General features: G+C 34.6%; 2 protein-coding genes across 2 annotated transcripts; one reads left to right on the top strand and one right to left on the bottom strand.

Moving 5' to 3' along the window:
- Window positions 1-1079: 1079 nt before the first annotated feature.
- LOC143581762 (uncharacterized) lies at window positions 1080-1776 on the bottom strand. The gene has a single exon (XM_077064468.1). The coding sequence runs from the start codon at window positions 1560-1562 to the stop codon at window positions 1080-1082; it is 483 nt and encodes a 160-aa protein (XP_076920583.1). The 5' UTR covers window positions 1563-1776.
- A 14224-nt stretch (window positions 1777-16000) lies between these two features.
- Window positions 16001-18225, top strand: LOC143581760 (glycine cleavage system H protein, mitochondrial). The gene is made up of 4 exons (XM_077064467.1): window positions 16001-16224; window positions 16297-16385; window positions 17554-17724; window positions 18006-18225. Exons 1-4 carry the CDS (start codon window positions 16125-16127, stop codon window positions 18129-18131), a joined length of 486 nt encoding a protein of 161 aa, XP_076920582.1. The 5' UTR covers window positions 16001-16124; the 3' UTR covers window positions 18132-18225.
- Window positions 18226-21495: the final 3270 nt, after the last annotated feature.

The raw sequence follows: 21495 nt of genomic DNA, 5'->3' as shown, positions 1-21495 counted from the left end.
TATCCCTTTATTTAAAACATATGTTATATAATTTCTATAATATTAAAACTTAAATTAATTTCAAAAGGTAAAAAATAAATCCAATTTGGTTAACTTATTCTCTTCTCATCAAAACCTGATTAATTAAAATTTATTAAAATTTTAAATAGTTTTTTACTAAATTAAATACAGTGAGTTGCATATGAATGTAAACCGTAAATGGGCCTAGAAGAATGCTAGCCCACAACCACGGTTGCATAACCCGACTGGATCCAAAAAAACATGAGGGAAAAGTGAGGTGCAACTATAAAGTTGTTTCAAAGTGAAATAAATAAATAGATATAGATTTGTATAATACTTATTTTTATTTAACGGCCCAAAAAGAATTAAAAGCCTAAAGCTTAAGCTTATTTACGAATTGAAACGAGCTGGTCCTAACTTAGAGCGCCCACAATAGTGAAAAAATTGTGTGTTTAAATCTAGAGCACGGGTAGAAGGGAGAGAGCAAGAGCAATATAGAAATCTAGACAGGTTTCGAACAAGTTTGTAAGGGGAAGGTAAAACAAAGTAGAGAGAATGAAATGTAGAAGAGAAGAGAAACATGAGAGAGTGGTGGTGATGTAGCGCCGACTTGCCACCATTAGAATGTCACTGACTTGCCACCATTAGGATGTCATGCAATGTGTAGTGGAGGGACATTCACTAGCTAAACAATCAAATATTTGTGTAATGGTTTAACAAACAACAAGTTTATTATTTATCCTTTTTATGAAAAATGTGAAAAACCGTTTGATTGGTTAATAAAAGACCCTGGCCACAACCAGGGGCACAACTTAGTTGAGGCCAGAGCCCGGAGGTGACTCCAACCCATCTGTAGTGTAAATTTATCCCCTGTAAGTCAAAATTTTGAGCTTGTGCCCGACCCTGACTGATTTATGACTTTTTAATTATTATTATACATATTGAGTTCAACCCCGGCCTTTTGGAGTTTTGGGAGTGTCAAACTGTCAACGGTAACAACATTTATATATATTTTTTTAAACTTGGTAAAAAGATAAAAAAGAAAAAGGCAAATGAATTATTATCTCTTCCGGGCCCAATCACGACAAGTAAACCTCAATACTCGACCTTCTGAACGAAAGACACAACGGGCAAGTCTGTACGACGTCGTCACACTCACTACACACACACAAATGCCGACACGGCAACACCACCACCGAGGCAACCCGTTTCCCACACGCCTTGCAACCGGGTCGACTCACCACTACTCGCTCCGGGTCAACACACGTCGACTCAGCATCCTCCACCTCACCCTCCGACCTTCCCACCGCCTGCCGCAGCTCCGCTTGCAACGCCGCCGCAACCGCCTCCTGCGCCGCCGCCTTCGCACGCCACGCCTCAGCTTCCGCTCTCAGCTGCGACGCCCGAGATTCCAGCTCGGCTTGGCGCCGAGCCGCTCGCTCCGCCGCAGCTTCTATTTCTCTTATTATCCGTAAAGCCGATTCGTTCGCGGCTCCGATCAGCGCATGATAGTGTCGTTGCGTTTTAGCTGCTAACTTGCGCCTAACCTCTTCTTTCTGCATAAAACAATATTATTTTGAACTATCATTTTTGTAAAAAAAAATAAAAAAAAAAATTAAAAAGGTGTTGTTACTTGTGCGTGAAGATAACGGTCGATTTCATCTCCTTGTTGATTGATTAGATTAAAGAAATAATCTTGTGATAAGAGAGATAGATAACCATAGGAGTATTGCTGCTGACTGTTATTAATATTATTATTAGCTAGTTGGAGACCAGTGGAAACATCCATGAACTGATTCATGTTATCTTCTTCTTATTCTTTGACACAAATAGTGGAGTATTTTGTTTGACACAAGATATAGAGAGAAGACGAAGAAGGTGCCGGGTGCCCTGTTCAAAACATATTTGGCCTAGTCTTTTTATATTTCATAGAAACATCCAAACGATTTACAATGAAGTAGCAGGTAAGCGGGTAACAAGCTGCGCCGCAACCCCCCTTTGAATAGCAAACCCAATCCGACTAAAAACCACTAAAAACCTAGTCTTTAAATGTATTTTCTAAAGTTGATTGGATATATATATTTCTTTAATAAAATTACTGTGAATGCAAAAGAAATAAACCACCTTAATCTTTTTTACAAAGGCTATTTAATAAAAGTTATTATTTTAACACCTTACTTTTTTTAACACAATTCCTCTTCTTTCCATAAACATTTAACGAATCGAATATTCGAATCAGTTCAATATCTCTAAGATAGAGATATTTTGTATCAAAGGTAAATCAAGTCATTTAACTAAAGCAATGCAAAGCGATCTCACAAGCGCCAGACAGATGATCTGTAATCTCTTTCGTTCTAGAACAGTAAGACACAAAACCATGGTGTATTGGCTATAAATGAAACGTAAGAGTTCCAACAAGTTAGATAAAACTCGTTGGGGACATGCATTAGGTGAATATGCTTTTGAATAGATCTAGCATGAAAAGAATCATCCACATCAAAGTCTCAAATCCATGAGTCATTTCTATCAATGAACACCACACCCGACAATCCATACAATAGGGAATCTAATGGCTACGCTTCTTGTCTCCTCCATACCTAGAGCCGCATCTACTCCTCGCTTGGAGGCAATTGAACCATCCTTATCAAGATCCAATCTTAACAATCGCAAAATGTGGAATCCCTAACAAGGTGTCCATCAAGAACCTAGTCTCCATCCCATTTCACATTTTTAACGTGTTTTACAGAATAATATTTTTTTCATGAAGGTCATGACTAGATTTAACAACATGATGTCAACCCCCGTCACCTGACTCAATTTCTTCCCTGTCAAAAACGACAGCTTGATTCCCATAAATAGCTTTTAACAATTTTGACCCAAAGATCATTCGATCTACTTACAAATCACCACCTCCAATTCACCAAAAGAACTAGACTAAACCCTTTAAGCTACCGATTTCTAACCCCCATTTTTTTTATGCGAATACCAAGCCAAGCCATTTTGACCGAGACTTTGAGTTTTCAGCGTACCCTATTAGGCATAAGGAACAAAAACAAAAAATAAATGCGCAAGGTACCCGAAACATATTTTATTGTCATGTGCTTACCTCCGGCTGGATAACAAATTAGATCTCCATGTAGACAGTTGAGGAAAAAAAATCGTAACCTTCTCCCAACATTGCAATTTATTCATATCAATTTCCATCTATAGGCCTAAATAAACTAAGGAATCTTACCTGGCTTATAACTAGTGAACCAAGCACACAAAGTAACCGTACCGAAATAAACCACCTTAATCAAAGTTTTTTTTAATTGTAGGATCTTAGTAGGTGCAACGTTTATTTCTCAATGTATATAAATAAGATTTTACCAGATACATTTGTCTTGTAAAGACAATAAAATGATGAATTTTACTTCTACACTATAATAATCAAGTCTTCTAAATCTCAGAGCCTTCACCATATGCAATTACTTTCGACGAATCACCAACATTCAATTACGGTTGTTAAATGTTCCCTTCTTTTAGATTGGGTTACGAATATTTTTGCTGATATTTTTTTTTATTGTGGTGAGTACGTAAATGTGAGAATAGAAAATGGTTGGACCGACTTTACAAGGGCAACAAGCATCTTATCCACTATAGGTCAAATCTGGTGGACACTTCCAAGAGAATACCGAAAATTAGGTCTAACGCTCATAGCAAGTGGCAATCTTCAAGGACCGCTAAATCCATAAAATATTGCCAAAATGATTAACTTTGAGACGTACATGTACATCTGTGTGACACCCTTCACAATTCTTAAGTTATTGCTTTTATTGATCATAATTTTAGTTTTTCTAACTATATTTATGATGTATAAACCAAACTAAAATATATATTGATGTGTCCTAAAAAAATACACACAATTAATTACGCACAAATGTACACTAATTGAAATATATATATGAATCATGAAACCCACGATATCTAATAAATATATGGATCAGGAAAGTGTAACTTCTAAAAGAAAATAATTATATAAAATAAAAACTCTTGTTTCTATATATCTACTTTTGTACAAATATAACTAACGATTTTGCATGTTTCGGTTCTTTTTAAGTTGATCATATTTTTCCTATGAAATTGCTTGAATCTTTGATGATACTTATAAAAAATTAATATACAAAAAGACATGACAATATTTTTTTTGTCCATCGGTTTCTAGTCCAATTTCAAGTTAGATGGTTGATTAACGATGTATACATTTGGCCTATATGATAGTCACACTTTAAGCAATGTTGTAAAAGTAGGATTACAAGGCCGAGTACTCTCCGAGTACTCGCTACAAGGTATGTCGGCGAGGCGAGTTTCTGTAAATCCGCCTAGTTACTAAGAATCGGTCAAATGTGGTCAAACTCAGCCAGAACCACATCTTATCGGTGAACTTGGACCGATTTTGACTCAAAAAATAAAACAAAATTCGTATTTCAATAATATTAACGAAATATATCATTTTTTTAATTAATAATTAGTAATTTTTAGAATATTTTATTATTTAAAAATGTATTTCTTTTATTTATATTAATATTCACCTATTTTGTTATAAATATTAGTAACTATTTGTTTATTTTACACATTTGAGTGTGTTGAATTATGAGGAATTATGATGTATCGGTTGATAAATACATTTATTCACGAGTTTTACATATATTTATAAAATTACTAGAAAGTAACATATTCAAATTGAAAAAGACATATGGATTCTTATATCAGAGTCATAAGTTAAACGAGTTGTGCATTGCTCTTTATCTTAAACAAATATTGTTTTGTTTTAGAATGTAAAGAAAAGTAGTTGTCATTATGACATTAAAATGCCCGGGTTATTGGATAAGTATAAAGGAAAATTCCCAATATAGACCTATTTTGGGAAGAATTTTCAAAAATGTTCCCCAAATTTTAGAATTCCAAAAATGTCACTCTCTAATGCATCTTTGAGATGCGTTAGAAAGTCAACACATCTTTGACGATGTGTTTGTAAAACACATATTGAAAGATGCGTTAGACTTCCTAACGCATCGTCGAAGATGAGTTAGACTTCCTAATACATCGGCAAAGATGTGTTAGACTTCTTAACGCAACGTCAACGATGTGTTAGCCTCTTGTTTGTTATTTTTAATATTATACTAATTTAACTATTTATACTTATATTTGTTTTTTATAAATTTTAATATATAAAATTTTATATTATTTCGAATATACCGATAAAACATGCTTATTTTTATCTGTGGATCAACATAAATTTACTTACACTCGAGTCATGTCAAATTAATATCGAAATATTCAATAAATTTTGACCTGCACGGTTTTAAATAAAATTATGCCAACATATAGATAAAAATAAGCATTTTTATTGGTATATTCGAAATGATATAAAATTTTATATATTAAAAGTTATAAAAACACAAAAATAAGTAGAATTAGTTATATTAATATGATATTAAAAAAACAAACAAGAGGCTAACACGTCGTTGACGTTGCGTTAAGAAGTCTAACGCATCTTTGCCGACGTGTTAGGAAGTCTAACGCATCGTCGGAGATGAGTTAGAGGGGGGACATTTTTTGAATTCTAAAATTTGAGGGACATTTTTTGTAACATTTTCCCAATATATGTCTATTTTGGGAATCCAAAATAGGTCTATTTTGAAAATTTTTTCAAGTATAAAACATGTTTCTTTTATTCAATTTAACTTTTTTGTTGGTGGTAAAACCGTAAAACCATTATAATAAGTAGAAAGTGATATAAGTAGAATAAGTATGTTGACATTTTTCATCACCATGGATAATATTAGATCTTAAATGATGAAGAGAAAAAGAGAAAAATGCATCTCTCACTATTACCTAATTTTCAACTATATATGTAATTAAAGGTGGGAATTCGACAGGAAAGTTAAAAAGGGTTGGTGGTAGTGGTGGTAACTAATCCTCAATCAAGAAGAGTATTTGCTTTAATCAATGAGGGTGGTAAGAATTAAAGAGAGAAACCACCAAACAAAAGATTAAAGAACATAAGAATGTGAAAGAAAGTGCTAGGAAAGTAGGAACGGTGTCATGCAATGTTTTCCCTTGGTCAATGGTGGGTATTTATTTGATGCACATGGTCATATTTATTTATTTATTTATTTATGTATTTTAACAATGAAATTTCAAATTTACCTTACATCGACAAAATCAATTGGTGAGGGGGCTTCAATAGGGCTGCAAAAGTGATGTGGTATGGTAAGGAGCTTTAACATTGTGTCGGGCTTTAACGCCTGGGCGGTAAAGGAGGAAATGGTCACATGGTAACGCATGCCTCTTAACAATGAAATTGTGGGATCTAAATACTTTAACAAGGAAATTATGAGGTTTTTAATCACAATGCGATGTTAAAGGTGTGTGTTAGTTAAAATCACATTGTCTATATGTGCCAATGACATGTCAAGCTTACCATTCTTTTAGTAATGAATGAGATGATGCTTTAGCTTAATGTTTAAAACCACTCCACAACAACTAACCTAAAGATTTGAACTTAAAACCTCACATTTAAGAGAGAGAGAGAGAGAGAGAGCTTATTTTTCTCTTAGGGGGTGAAGTAAGTAGTATGGAGTCTGTAACGATCTATACAGCATGAGCACCATACCCTTGGCTTCGGTACCAATGCAAACCATATCCCAACCGGCTTTTTGAACCTGACTCCCAAGCACACAATCAACATGCAACAGTCATATGACTGTTTTCAGAGAAGAATAGTTTGAGCAGAAAATTTAGGTTAAGAATGAATATTCAAATGATATGTGTCAACATTAATTTTCTTTTATTAGAATAGGTAGGTTTTATTATTACTATTTTTATCTATCTATTTATTTATTATTACTATTACTATTACTACAACTCATTTACTTATCGAGCCGAAGCTCGAGCCTTACGTATTTTTAAGTTTGAACTCTTCTGGCTCATTAAGGTACTGCACACAAGCTCAAGCCGTGTTTAATCTCATTTAAGATTTTTCTCAAAATTAAAACTTTCGTGTTTATTTGAATTAAATTTAATCATATAAATATTCAAACCATCTTTTACAGTTTTACACACTATTTTTATAATATTGTACTATTCATTCTTGTCCAACTTGATGGATCTCTTTAAATTTTCATGGAAATTTAACAAATTTTTAATGGAAATTCTGTTAGCGAATCTTCTAAGAGATCGTTGATAATCCGCTCGTAAAAGGACACATGATAATCATTTGGTGGAAAAGCTATCGGTAAAAGTACCGCAATTTCTAACTTATTTCCGATGGAAGTTTTGTTGGTAAATCTTCAAAGAGATCGTTGGTAATCTGCCCGTAAAATGGCACTTGATAATAATTCGGCGGAAAGGCTATTAGTAAAAGCACCTCAATTTTGACACAATCGCCATTGTTAGTAATTTGTCGCTGATAATAGCATCGATGATCTCTCAGTATATTTTGTCACTAAATACATTATCCACGCCACCTTTTCTTGCTTATTTTATTAGATGGACAAATGACAACCGTTGGGGGGGGGATTTTTGATGTGAAACGCCACAACACCGTAAAATGAAAATAGTCACTCTGATGACGTGACACAACGTGTAGAAAATTCCTTAATCTTGTAGTCTTCCACTACGCATAGCCTAATGAATTACATATAGATTTAAAAGAGGTAACAAAATATACTTTTAACATGAAGTCAAATAAGTGGGCATATAGTGTAAGTTTATTAAGGTAGATATTTTGTTACATATGTTGTGTTGTCTACTTGTCTTGTATTGATGGTCAAAATCAACAGAAAGGAGGTTGGGTTGGTGACAGTTCAGGCAAAAGGAAATTTACCTGGTGGTGGTAATTATTTAAAAATAGCATTAGTGACTGTCACTGGTTGTGGGGCCGATGTAGACACTGTTGTTTTCCTAGGTCGGTTTAAGGTGGTGGCCGGTGGATAACAATTGATGGGCAACATTATTAATAGTGACATGTCTCGTGTTTCAAGCCAAGAGTAATAGAATATCAACGTGGAACATCTTGATTTTGAATTTTGATGATAAAACATCAAGGAAACAATGTGGTTTATATGACTTATCATTTATGTGTTAAAAAGTATGTGTAGGGTTATAAGTTCACACATTTCGTTAAAAACCAAATATCTAAAGATAATTTACGATCATGAAATAAACAAGATTAGTTTATAAATAAACAGTGACGGTTCAATTTTATGTAGATGATGAATACATGGCATGCTATAGATGATAATGACAAACTTTAAAGGAGAGGCTTTTATACGCGTATTTAGAGCATCACAAACAACTTTTATATAGTATATATTTTTAGTTATTAAATTATTTATTATGCATTTGATTCTTGAGACTTGGTCATAGTTTGGTTTTCAAAACATTGACGGAAAACTAATCTTAAATTGAAAAAAAGAAAAAAAAAGTGTTTATGTATTAAGTTTATAGAACACTCTCTCAATTGTCGATTAGTTTTAGAGTGAAACACATGTGGACTTATTCGTGAGACAAGTAGCTTAAATTATACCGTCATTGACCGGTGTTAAAAAATGATCATAAAGTTTTATCTAAGTTTGCGGAATCTAGGATTTAGAAGTACATAACGATGGTCACGAGGAACCCATCTACTGTTGGAGAGAGCACCAACAATATGAATAAGATTTAGTGATCCTTTATTTATGTACGTAGTAAACAAGGCAGGAACCGTTAATGAACACGAAGTATTGACTATAATTCCAAGATTACGTTTACAAAGGGTTGTAGATAAGTGTGCAAACACATGTGGATTCCCCTTCTTGTTTCTTTGACCAATAACTTAAAAAACATTTTCTTTTCTTTTTTAAATTTTAACTAGATTCGTACCCATGTGTTGTTGTGCAGAAGCTTACACTGTGTTCCTGAGTATAACTTAAAGAAAGAAAGGAAAGGAAAAGAAATGAATGAAAATAACAAAAGAGATGTGTTTCAGAGTTTTTTTGTTGGAAGGAAATGGAAGGAAATAACAAAAAGTGTGTTCCAGAGATTCATTAAAAGAAAGAAAGGAAAAGAAATGAAAGGAAAGAAAAATGTTTAAAGAGTAAAATGAAAGGAAAGTATTTCTTTCCAAATTGGAAGGAAATTGAAAGGGAAATGAAAAGAAAAAAGTAGAATGAAAAGAAAAAAACTTTCCTTTTCATTCTTTCGTTAAATGAACTTGGGAACACAACGCTAATGTTTGGTGAAACTAATTAATAAACATTGAATAACAATAATTTTGAAGAATATATTTTTTGGTGAATCAGTTCATATGATTAAATATCTAAGGCTATATGTAATAGGGCTACAATTTGGGCGATTTTGGACGCGAACACCGCCCTCCCGGCGATTTTTGGACGAAAAGGGGCGAGGGCGAGTTTTTCTCGTCGCCTGGAAGAAGGGGCGAGTTTTATGTGGTGGGGGCCGGCATGTATGGATGTGTATATATATATATATATATATATATATATATATATATATTACTATTTGTAGCCCCTCCACTACGCATAGCCCAAGTTACAATACTATGAAGACCTTTTAAGAATTAGAGTCTGTAATGTTTGTGCTAGGATTAATAGCACTGGGAACAAGTTTTAAGTTTTAACCGAACCATGAGACCAAACGATAATAGGAATATAATATTTAGCTGTAAAGATATACATATGCATGGGCTAGAGTAGTCTATAGCTTTAGGCCTGATCTGATATGTATTTAGCCCAACATATATGGCCCAAGTGTGACCATTAGAGGAATTAAGATGTTTATGTATGCAATATTAACCAATGAACAAACAAGTCCTGGTGGTTCGTTGGTAACCAGGGTGGCCTTTGTGGCTCGTTTACCCTTGCGGGTCGGTCTTTCAGGCTCGCTAGCGAAAGCGTCATCTTGAGTTGGTTGCACGTCTTCGACAAACTAGTCTTCTTCCATGCATGAGTGACAAGTTGACGTCGATTTTTGGATATTTCATGTCAGAAAATGTTGTGTACGTGTTGGATTGTTGGAAGTCGACATCTTTGTTTGTTTAGACGAACCTCCCGGTATCGACATGTCCAATCCCATTCGCGGGATAAGACTTCATTTTATATGAGGCCTCTAACTCTTTCCAAGCCTTGATATGAGTAAAACCCTTTTTGCATCCTTTCAACTTCCTATATTCGGCAAGCAACGCCGTGAAAACACCTTTGTCGTCTTAACCATTCACTAGACCCGCCACCGGACGTCGGTTGAAAATATTTCTAGTTAACTTGGTGGACGTTTTGGTATTACCCATTTGAGCGGCAAAGTGTTCGAGAACGGACCTCCAAAAAGAGTTGTGTTTTCGTTGATTTCCGACCTTCTCGTCCTCCGATATGGCAATCCTAGCCCTCGACACCGACACTTCTTCTAACTCGGTTCATGACCTTGGCTTCTTTCGGCCCGTCGTATATTGTGGGACCAGGTCCGGTGACTTGTCAAATTATTTGTCTAGGTTCATCGCGTTTTGCTTAGTTTGATTGTTTTCCACTTTTCCTTGTGGTCGGATTCTTCTTCCGACTCTTGATGGCGGTATTGTTAATTTTTTTTTTTGTTCGAATTGTTGTTGGAATTGTTGATAATTTTGGTGGTTTTACGGTCGAAAATAGAGTTTTTTAAAAGGTCGATGAACCCTAGAGTTTGGTTCGGTGGAGTAGCTATAGGGTGAACGTCTCCCCACGACATTTGTCTCGTATGTTGAGTCGGTTGAACGACACGAGAACTACCGGATTTCGATTTCTTCGAACTTTTTTTAGATCATCAGGGACCCATATTTTTGCTGGATGGGAAATGTTAGAGAATGCTGAAGAGAAATGAGTGTAGAAATGTTGAATGGTATGTGTCGGTTAATTGGTATAATATATAAATAAAATCATAAAGTATTTTTCGACTTTTTTTTGTAAATTCAATCGTTCCAACAGTCATATGACCGTTTGACACAACGATGATCATCGGGCATGTATTCACCGATCTGGAAACGTTTTCATCAGTACCAGTTTAGCCGTAATGGTGTTCTCACGGCTCCTGAACCCCTCCCGACCTTCCCGCTCCACTCCGTGTACCCCTTGTTGGAAATCAGACCCAAGAACATAATATTTGATCTCAACCAAGATCGACTCTTTCTCTGTTATATTATAATTCTTGACTCTTACAAATTACATAAACCATAACCATCTATTTATACTAAACTAACAACTTGCAAAACAAGATAACTTATTATAGGAAACTAAATAACTAGTTTATTCTTACCATACTAAATAAACGTACCAAAATAAGCTTACTAAAATTCTTTCACTTAGCCCCTTCAACTTTCTTGATGAACCGTTTCAAGATTAACTTTCAATATTCCCCCGTAATCTTGAAACGACAGATTCTCTTCTTTTCTTGCTTCTTGCTCATTCTTATCATTCTTTCTTTAATTCTTGCTTTGCTTAGATTTTGTTCTTTCTTGTTGAAATCTTTCTTTCTTTCTTTTGATGAATTCTTGCTAAGGGCACCCGGGGCACCGCGTGATGATCCACCCATCACGCGTGATGGGTTTATCAACATCGCCGCCACTGGCTTGTCAAGCTTGAGGGAGGAGATTTGCGTGATGGCCATCACGCGTGTGATGGGGGTGAAAACCAAGGAATGGAGCCGTTGGGATGACCGTTGGATGAGGAGACCGTTGAGAAAATAAAAAAAACATATTTTACCTATATAAATAACTACAATATATCTTCAAAACATACACAAATCCAACTCAAAAACTTTCCCTTCATTCACAACAAAAAAATATGGCATTTCCGAATTACTTGCATCCCTTAGACATCGATAGCTCTTCGTCTTCGGACGATGACATTCTCGAATGGTTCCCGTTGCAATATAACGAACTTGAAGGCCCGAGCCGTCCAAAGAAAAAAGTGGTGGAGCGTGATCGTATACATGCCCACGACGTGCTAATGAACGACTATTTTGTGGAGGAGCCGAAATACAATGACGAGACGTTTAGGGAACGCTTTCGTTTGCCGAAATTTTTATTTTTAAAGATTGTAGCTGACGTCGAAGAAAACGAAGAATGGTTTCAAGAATCTTAAGACGCAAGGGGTAAACGAAGTTTTACGGCGCTTCAAAAATGCACATCCGCTAGCTATTCGTCAACTAGCGACATGTAACCCACCCGACCAATTCGATGAATACTTACAAATGTCTGAGAGAACTTCACGTGAATGTCTACAATTCTTTTGTTACGCGATTATAAAATTGTATGGCAAATAGTTTCTACAAAAACCAACAAGACACGACATTACATGTCTTTACGCCGCACACGAGGCTAGATGGCATTTTCCACCCATGTTCGGTAGCATCGATTGTACACATATTGAATGGAGGAATTGTCCACGGGAGTTGCGAGAGGCGTATGTTAGGGGCGATATCAAACGACCGACCATCTCACTAGAAGCGGCTGCGTCAAATGATTTATGGATTTGACATTCTTATTTTGGTGTTCCTGGCTCAAACAACGACATCACTGTTTTGTACACATCACCGTTGTTTCAGAGAGTAACAGATGGCACGGTACCTTTATGTCCGTATTTTGTCAACGAGAGATATTACAGATGTGACTACTATCTTGTCGATGGTATCTACCCGCAATGGTCTGTTTTTGTGAAAGCCTTTTCGTTTCCTGTCGAGACAAATGAAAAGACGTTCAAGAAGTTGCAAGAATCGGCAAGAAACGATGTCGAGAGAGCTTTCGGTGTTTTAAAGGGTAGATGGTGCATACTTAGTCGACCGGTTCGTGCAATGAAAAAACCCACGATCTCTAGCTACGTGTATGCATGCATCATATTACACAATATGTTAATAAAAGAAGATGGAAATGCAATTTCTCCAGATTGGGTACCGGATCCTCCGACTCAAATTCCCGTTCCCGATGATGTCCAATTAGACTTACCGGATGAAGATATTCATCATCGGTTGAGATGAGATCTAGTTGAGCTTATAGGTTCTTTAGGTTTGGAATTTCCGGATTCAGACGAGGAGTAGACGTTTATTTTTTATTTTTAATTTTTAAGTTGAATTATGTTCTAGTAAACTATTGTTTGTATTTTTTAAGTTCTAGTAAAATATTGTTTTACTTTTTTAAGTTGCAAAAAAAAAAAAAAAAGCAAAAACAAAAAAATTCCATCACACACCACCACCCCTAGTAAAAAACCATCACATGTGATGAATTTGGGGTTGGTGATGTGATACCATTTGATTGGGTGAGGTGTGTGATGAGAAATTTCATCACATCCACCACCCCTAAACTTTCTTGCTTTGAGGACTTGTTTTGTTCTTTCTTTCTTGCTAACGATCTTGCTTTAACTCGAAAACGAGTTTCTTTCTCTTGCTTAAATTCTTGTGAATTTAGTTTTGTTTTTACTATAACCCGAACTGGGTTTCTTGCTCTTACTTCTGATCATAGGATCATATTACTTGCTCCGAACTTGCTCTGGCCAACTTGCTAACCAGTTTTCTTACTGAACGTTCTACTGACCAACTTGCTAATCAGTTTCCGGCCTAATTGCTAACCGGATTTTCTTGCTCCTGACCCACTTGCTAACCAGGTTTTCTTGCTACAGACCTACTTGCTGATCTGATTGATCTACTTGCTGATCAGATTTTCTTTCTTCAAGATCTGACTCTTGACTGCCTTATTTCTTCAAGATCTGACTCTTGACTGCCTTTCTACTTTCTTTTAAGAATCAAGTTCTTGATTACCTTCTACTTTCCTACATCAAGAAACTTGTTCTTGACTTACCTTCTTCGACTTCGTTTACCTTCTTACTTACTTTAATTTTTGATTTATCAAGAAAAGCATTCTTGATTACCTACTTACCCGGAAACTATTTTGTGAACCCGGTTCGTTCTTCTTGCTCATGGCTACTGCTTCCAAACTGCATGCTTATAATTTTTTCCACTTTAAGCCATCCCACTCTCTATTAAAAATACTTCCTTAAATTAATTTACACATCCCTTGCTTTAATTCATTCCACCGTCCACCTTTAATATATTCACCAATCACCAAGATGTTTGGTTACTTGTTTATGTTGTGTTACGAAGAAAGTAAATATGTTTTTTCAACATAAAACACCTGCCATGTCCTCTAGCTTTTCGATTTCCTTTCTCCCTCAAAACTCCAAAACTACCGCACCTATATTTTAACCTAACCATCACCTTCTTTTAGTTTAATCTGATCAACATGCTTCCTTTTTCATGCAGATTACATGCCTTCTTTGCTTCCTCTTCTCAACGATCTCTCTCTCTCTCCAACCCCGCACTCTAGCTAACCGGGCTGCACCCCTTTCCCGTAAACGACTCTCAAAACCGCTTTCTTGTCAAACTGCTCTGATACCAATTGTTGGAAATCAGGCCCAAGAACATAATATTTGATCTCAACCAAAATCGACTCTTTCTCAGTTATATTATAATTCTTGACTCTTACAAATTACATAGACCATAACCATCTATTTATACTAAACTAACAACTTGCAAAACAAGATAACTTATTATAGGAAACTAAATAACTAGTTTATTCTTACCATACTAAATAAATAAACGTACCAAAATAAGCTTACTAAAATTCTTTCACTTAGCCCCCTCAACTTTTTTGATGAACCATTTCAAGATTAACTTTCAATATCCTTCTTACAGTTGTTGGACGTAATTTTCAATTTAACAGGAACCAAGTCTCAAATTTAGAAGCAAGGTGTTTTGACTTTTGTGGTTTATTTTTAACGCAATTTGTTTTGTGATTGTGTGAAGAAGGAAACAAGTCATCGGACAAATATTTATTTCTTTTGGGTTTGTTGGCTTTGTTGGCTCCGAGACCTTTATTTTTGTAGGTATTTTTTTGGTTAAACAAGTTGGTTTGACCATCGTTACTTGATATTTATTTGGGTTACACATGCGGGTTCAATTAAAAGTGCGTAGTTTATTTGGGTTGAACGAGTAGGTTCAATTCAAAGTGTGTTTCTAATACGGGTTGAACGAGTTATGTTTCGACCAAGGGTTTGATACTTTGGATCAATTTGGGAACCTAAGAAGATCAAGAAGACTGATGTTCGCTCGATTAGATGACCGAAATCGCAACCAGATGAGTGGATATGTGTGTTCATACGATCGAGGTAATGGTCGGGGACATGGTCACAGATGTATCGACTTCGAGAGAGCAGAATAAGTGAAGAACACATCTATGGATCAAGAGAAGTTCCGAAGAGATTAAGACCAAGATGGTTGTGAAAGTCGAGAAGGTCAAAATCGTGTGTCGAATCAAGCATGTAAAGGAGGCAAGTCTAAATCTAAGACCACCTATTTCAAGTCGAAATTAGGGGGTGATTGTTGGACGTAATTTCCAATTTAATAGGTCCGTCACATGTAGGTGACCAGGTTGGACCTATTGGGCCCGTGGGATTCATTAATATGTAATGAGTTTATGAGATTGCAATTAGAGTTTAATTATATTTGGTAATGTCTTGGCTAATAAGTTATGTTAGTCTATATAAACTGAGTTATGGTTAGACATTAGAGTTTGCAAACTAGATGCAACCAAGTTAGGGTTTATCAAGAGTTAAACCGGGTTAAGGTTTGAGATATTGTAATCAGTTTTTTGAGTTAGATTTTCTGATTAATAAACAAGAGTTATTTGCTTACATCGTGTTTGATTATCGATCCGGGACTTGAATAATAACATGAAATATTAAAATGCATAATTTATAAAAAATAAAAAGATCATATATTAACAGTCATCTACACATATGAAATTAATGATTAAATATTAGATAATAATCATAGACAGGACTACATGGGGATCCAATATCCAATAAATTAAATGAAGAAAAAAAAATAAATGAAAGAAATAGAAAAAGCAAGTAGCCCATGAAAAGAGTTCAAAGGATGAGGCCTTGAATGCTCACCATTCATCTAAAGATAACAAAAACCTTGTAAAAACACTACCACTCTATCTCTATCGTATGTGTTTCATTTCCATCTTAACACACACACACACAAACACACTTGCAGACTAAATGGCTCTTAGAATGTGGGCTTCTTCCACAGCCAATGCTCTAAGGCTATCATCTGCTACCAGACCTCATTTCTCACCTCTTTCCAGATGCTTCTCTTCAGGTAAATATTCTTGAAACTGGGTAACATTTAGAGGACAAAATATAAAGTTGATATATGCATTAATTAATGTAGTTTTGGATGGGTTGAAATATGCAAATTCACATGAATGGGTGAAGCATGAAGGTTCTGTTGCTACTATTGGTATTACTGACCATGCTCAGGTTCTTTTTCTTTCCTATTCTATATTTTATACTTTATTATATTATCTTTATTAATAATATTGTTATTTGTTTTTTAAAGGGTATTTTGGTCAATTAATAACAATTCTAGCACGAAAAATGAATGGGACTAGTGAATTGTACTGAAATAACAAGAAAAATGATACCGGTTTGTGTCATATAGTAAATATAAAAAAAATGAACTAAAACCTAGAATTTAACCAAATCTAGCTGTAATTTACTTATTTTCATTATTTCTTATAATGAAATTTATATTTATATTGTTTATGAGGTTTATCAGAGGCTCAGAGTCAAGCCCAGGTCTACCTAGCTAGGTAAACTCACAGTATTTTTTTTGGCTTATGGCAAATTTAGAATTTAGAAGAGATAGTTGTATAGGGTTCGTAGTCTGGCGGTATCAATGTGTTTGAAAAGTTTCCTTCACAAGTGGTTGAGGGTTTTAGTCCTATGGTGTTTAAAATGTCGAGATAGCGGTAGGTTTTAGAGGGTGTGTGAGTTAGGGGTGTTGATCGGGTTTACTATTCAGGTTATTTCCTTTTTTTTGGTTATATCCGATAACTGATCCGTATCAAAATCGGATTCATCGGGTAGAATTAATTGGCTATGGGTAAGATCGACGATCCTGGTCTGAGTTAGCCGTTCTAATAGAGATGAGTTAGTATAAATTTGTATATATATACTTAACAACCTTTCTAATAAGATTACAAAGTGATTAACTTTTTTTAAGCTATACAAATTAATCATGTAGCTCATATGTGTTCTAATAAATTTGTAGGGTTAAACATATTACTAGATGATTGTATGATTTAATGCCAAGTTATCATCACTACTAAAAATAGGTATAAGCATCCAAATTTTGAGACCAACGAAAGATGATCACAAAAGTAGTGACCAGAAGTCTGGATAATATACGTTCACACATGTTACCTAGTGGTATGGTGTTTGACCTCCGACAAGGATGTGGTCGTGGTGGGTACAAATCCTTGCAAGTGCATAGTTAGGGGTGGAAAAATTTGATGTAAAAAAAAAAGCTACCAAATATGATTCAGTTGCAACATTTGCTAAAAAGTTAGAAATAAACTGTTATGTATGATCATGTACTTGTAATGTATAGCCTAAATGTTTTGTTCAAATATTAAAAAATATGCAGGACCATCTTGGAGAGGTGGTGTTTGTGGATTTACCAGAAGCCGGTGGCTCGGTGACCAAAGCCACAGGATTCGGAGCAGTAGAAAGTGTCAAAGCCACCAGTGACATTAACTCCCCGATCTCTGGAGAGATCGTTGAGGTGAACTCGAAGCTGTCCGAGACTCCTGGTTTGGTAACTCCTCAATCTTCTTGTTTCTCTTTGTTCATGTATATGTTGTTTTGACTTTTTAAGTCAAACGACTTATTACTCCACCTCTAATTCTTACAAATTTTCTTAATGTTTGGATAAAACCTTAATCACCACTTAATCTTTATAACAAAATGTTGAGTCTTAAATACTTTGATTTTAATAAAAAGATATGAATTATGAAAAACAACTTGTTTGACTTTGAGTCTTTGACCATCAATAATGTATGATTTATGACTAACAAGTAAATTTCATGAATGTTAAAGATTAACTCAAGCCCGTATGAAGACGGATGGATGATTAAAGTGAAGCCGAGCAATCCATCAGAGCTGGAATCTTTAATGGGAGCAAAAGAGTACACAAAGTTCTGTGAAGAAGAAGATGCTCACTAAACTTGAACTTGAACATACATGATGTCTTATGAATTTTTTTCGTTTCTTCCTCAACTTCGACTAATTGAAATCTCGTTCGTTTAAAATAAATCATATTATTAATTCGAAGGTTTGATCCGTTTATCTGTGATTCATGTACAAGTTTTTGTTTTTCTATTTTAAGAAATAATTTTAAAAATTATATATCAAGAATTAAAGGTGATCAAATATCCTAAAGAAGAAAAACACCAGTTTTTATATAATCTTTGATATTTATATGATGAATAATTGTATACATACATAATTAAGGAACAATATATATTAGGGTATTAACACACTCGTGTTGAAACGAGACAATATTAAACCTCACCAATCACCATAGCCGTTGCAGCAGTCGATGGATGGGATATAATAAGCAATAGACATTAGTTTGGGTCGTAAGTCTTCGATGTCCGCCTCAACTTTAGAATCAGCATACATGACTACAACGTCGTTGTTTTCATGGTTCAAATCATGATCATGTTCTGGCACGCGATAAGAGAGGGCGATAAGCGATTCGGTCACATTCTCTAGGGAAACATCCTCAAACCCTTGTCTCCAATCCATATAACGTATGTTTGTCCCTATTATTAAAAGATTTCATTTATAATAACATTTTAAAACGGAGGAGAACATATAACAAAAATATAACAGAAGATGAATATATATACAATCTATTCATATAAAAACATAAACGAATGATAATGTGAATAATATGAGAATGAAATAATCAAAATGACATGCATGAGGAGATGAATAATAATTTATGATATGTAATAAGAAGGTACGTACTGGTGATGATCGGTGAACCAACGGCGTCGATCTCGGCCTCCGTCGGTCCGACATTGTTAGGGTGAAAACAAGGGCGAGGGAGACTTTAGTTTAGGAATGAGAATTTTGGTCGGTATGTAGGAGAGAATCTGCTGTCTGAATCTTTTGTAACCGAACACCTTTTTTCCAACGTGTAACTTTGGATACCTCTGACTTGCAAATTTGACTCTTTTATAATTAAATAAAGAGAGACCTAAATGTAATTCTAAGTTGGTAATCACTAAATCACTAATAGTATATACTTAACCCATATTGGTTTGATTTTATATGGACGCATAGAGTTTTGATTTATTGTTATTTGTTATGTTGTACGAGCATATAGGCCAACATGATTGATAATATATACACGTGTGTTTAGATAAAATGAAATTTTATAAGCACATAAAACAAGAGTTATTTATTTTTGTCTAGATAAAATAATTATCGAGGATATGAAGTTAACCTTGAATTCGAAAGAACTCATCATGAGAGGGAGAGGCTATGTTGATATAGGGACTTTCACGTTGCCACGTCAAGGTTATGTCGTTGTAGAAGATATGTGAGCAGTCTCATAAGTGATATATGAACCTCGATCAGAGTCAGCTCAAAGGGAGGCCAAGAAGGTTGACGGACCCAAATTCATTCTCTTGAGAGACCCATATTTGTTGTAAGTCTTTGAATCAAAAGTCATGAGTTCAATTTTCATCATTAGTGTTTTTTTTATAAAAAAATTTCCTTTGTGTTTTATATGAAATTATTATTATTATTATTATGATTTGGTCCGTATTAGGCTTTGAAAAGGCAACTCAATTGATAAAATTGTCAAATTATTTATTACATAATTAAAAACGTGATTTAAGAAGTTTTTTTTTATGATCACTCCAAACGCTAAAGTTTTAAGGGATAGTAAGAGGTGACCCTAGTTACATTCATTTATATTTTTCAACGTACCATCGATTTAATTTTATGTATAAAGCTGCCAATGCTAGAAAATAACAATATCACATACGAAAGAAACATAACTAGCTTGATTTTTTTTATCAATATTCTCCATCAAAACAATACAACACTAGATGTTAATTTGTTAGAATTTCTAATCGTCATTAATAAAAAATGTTATGTCAAAAGGTTAGATACAGAAAACCTCGATCGACCGACGTTAAAGTTTGAACCAACATGTCTACTAATCATTATATATGTAAGGGGTAAATAAAGTCCACCGAGGGGTCCGCTGATCCAACCAAATTGATATTATAACAATACACAAAAGATTTTTTTATAAATAAGATTCGTTCTTGATTGGTGCGTGATGAAGATTAAACACTCGTCACTTCTTAAATTCCTCACTCTCTCGTGGAATAACATGGCTACACATCGTTGGCAAATATATCAATACTTGATATCTTTAATATTATATATAGACAATGGATGATTGTTTCAACTATGTTGTAGGTTTAAACAAGTCGATTTGAGTTCAAGCTCGTCTTAGTTAGAAAATGATATATTTTGGATGATGGACTCTTAAAAGTATCAAACTTGATATTCTCTTTTAATCTTTCATGTGTCGGTGTCACACTTATTAGAAATTTATTAGATACATTAAGTTTAATGTTTTTTAGAGTTTGATTATTTAACTGTAATTAGAATTTAGATTTCTCTTGGACTGGCTTACAAAAGCTTTAGACATAAGGACTAGCTAGGAGCCTTCAACCACATGTAAATGAGCATCTTTTCACATCTTGATAACTGGTAAGCTGTAGATAATTTTGTAATTCACATAGATAATAGGTGGATGACTGAAATATATGCATTCGCTTTCATCACGAGATCTTCTGACCATCAAATTTCTTGCTCGAGCTAAATCCTGGCCACGAACCGATTCTTTCACTTTCCTGATCTTGATACTTCAATTCACCACACTCAAAAATCCTATTGGATTGGTCACCAAAAAGTTAAACAAGTGGCACAACTTGTTCCATCTTCTCATTTTAGGTGGTAGCTTTGGTATTAATCTACCATGTGAACTTGTAACCATTTTTTTTCTTTGAATCCTAGATTAATGGTATTTAAATGCTGAATTGTTGAAAATTGATGAAATATTTGTTAATTTATAAATAAGTTTTTGTCTACTCATGGGGTACATATTAGGTATACGCACACTTACACGTACATTACATGCAACTAACGGAGTCCCATGGATAGATCCTATAAAGATGGCTCTAACGTTCCCAATCTAAGATCTCCATTTTTCTTTCTTTATGTCGAACATATTCAATACAAAAGCAAATTTCAATACAGAACCTCGTAAACACTATATAGTCTACACATATACATAGATGTTGCTTAGCTTGTAACTAGTTTAAAGAAAATGGCAAAAATAGAATTAAAAAAAATATAATGTTTCTCTATTCACTCTCCCCTTTTTCTTTCTCCACTGTTCCACTTGTGAAAAAAGAACCTCATAATTACATGCATATATGCATGTGTATGCCTGTATACATCTAAACGGAAGACTATAATTGCAACAAAATTTTCC

This window comes from Bidens hawaiensis, unplaced genomic scaffold (genome assembly GCF_021521415.1).
Source record: "Bidens hawaiensis isolate Kalapana, Puna unplaced genomic scaffold, B.hawaiensis_p1.1 tig00031168_1, whole genome shotgun sequence".
Classification (NCBI taxonomy): domain Eukaryota; kingdom Viridiplantae; phylum Streptophyta; class Magnoliopsida; order Asterales; family Asteraceae; genus Bidens; species Bidens hawaiensis.
The sequence above is the reverse complement of the archived record's forward strand: the minus strand, read 5'-3'. Positions and strand labels throughout refer to the sequence as shown.

What these genes read in the sequence shown, in the direction of transcription:
- LOC143581762 (XM_077064468.1), bottom strand. Translation starts at nt 1,562, where the DNA reads ATGCAGAAAGAAGAGGTTAGGCGCAAGTTAGCAGCTAAAACGCAACGA.
- LOC143581760 (XM_077064467.1), top strand. Translation starts at nt 16,125, where the DNA reads ATGGCTCTTAGAATGTGGGCTTCTTCCACAGCCAATGCTCTAAGGCTA. An exon ending in TTCCAGATGCTTCTCTTCAG is followed by an intron (nt 16,225 to 16,296) that starts GTAAATATTCTT and finishes TAATTAATGTAG; the next exon opens with TTTTGGATGGGTTGAAATAT. An exon ending in GTATTACTGACCATGCTCAG is followed by an intron (nt 16,386 to 17,553) that starts GTTCTTTTTCTT and finishes AAAAATATGCAG; the next exon opens with GACCATCTTGGAGAGGTGGT.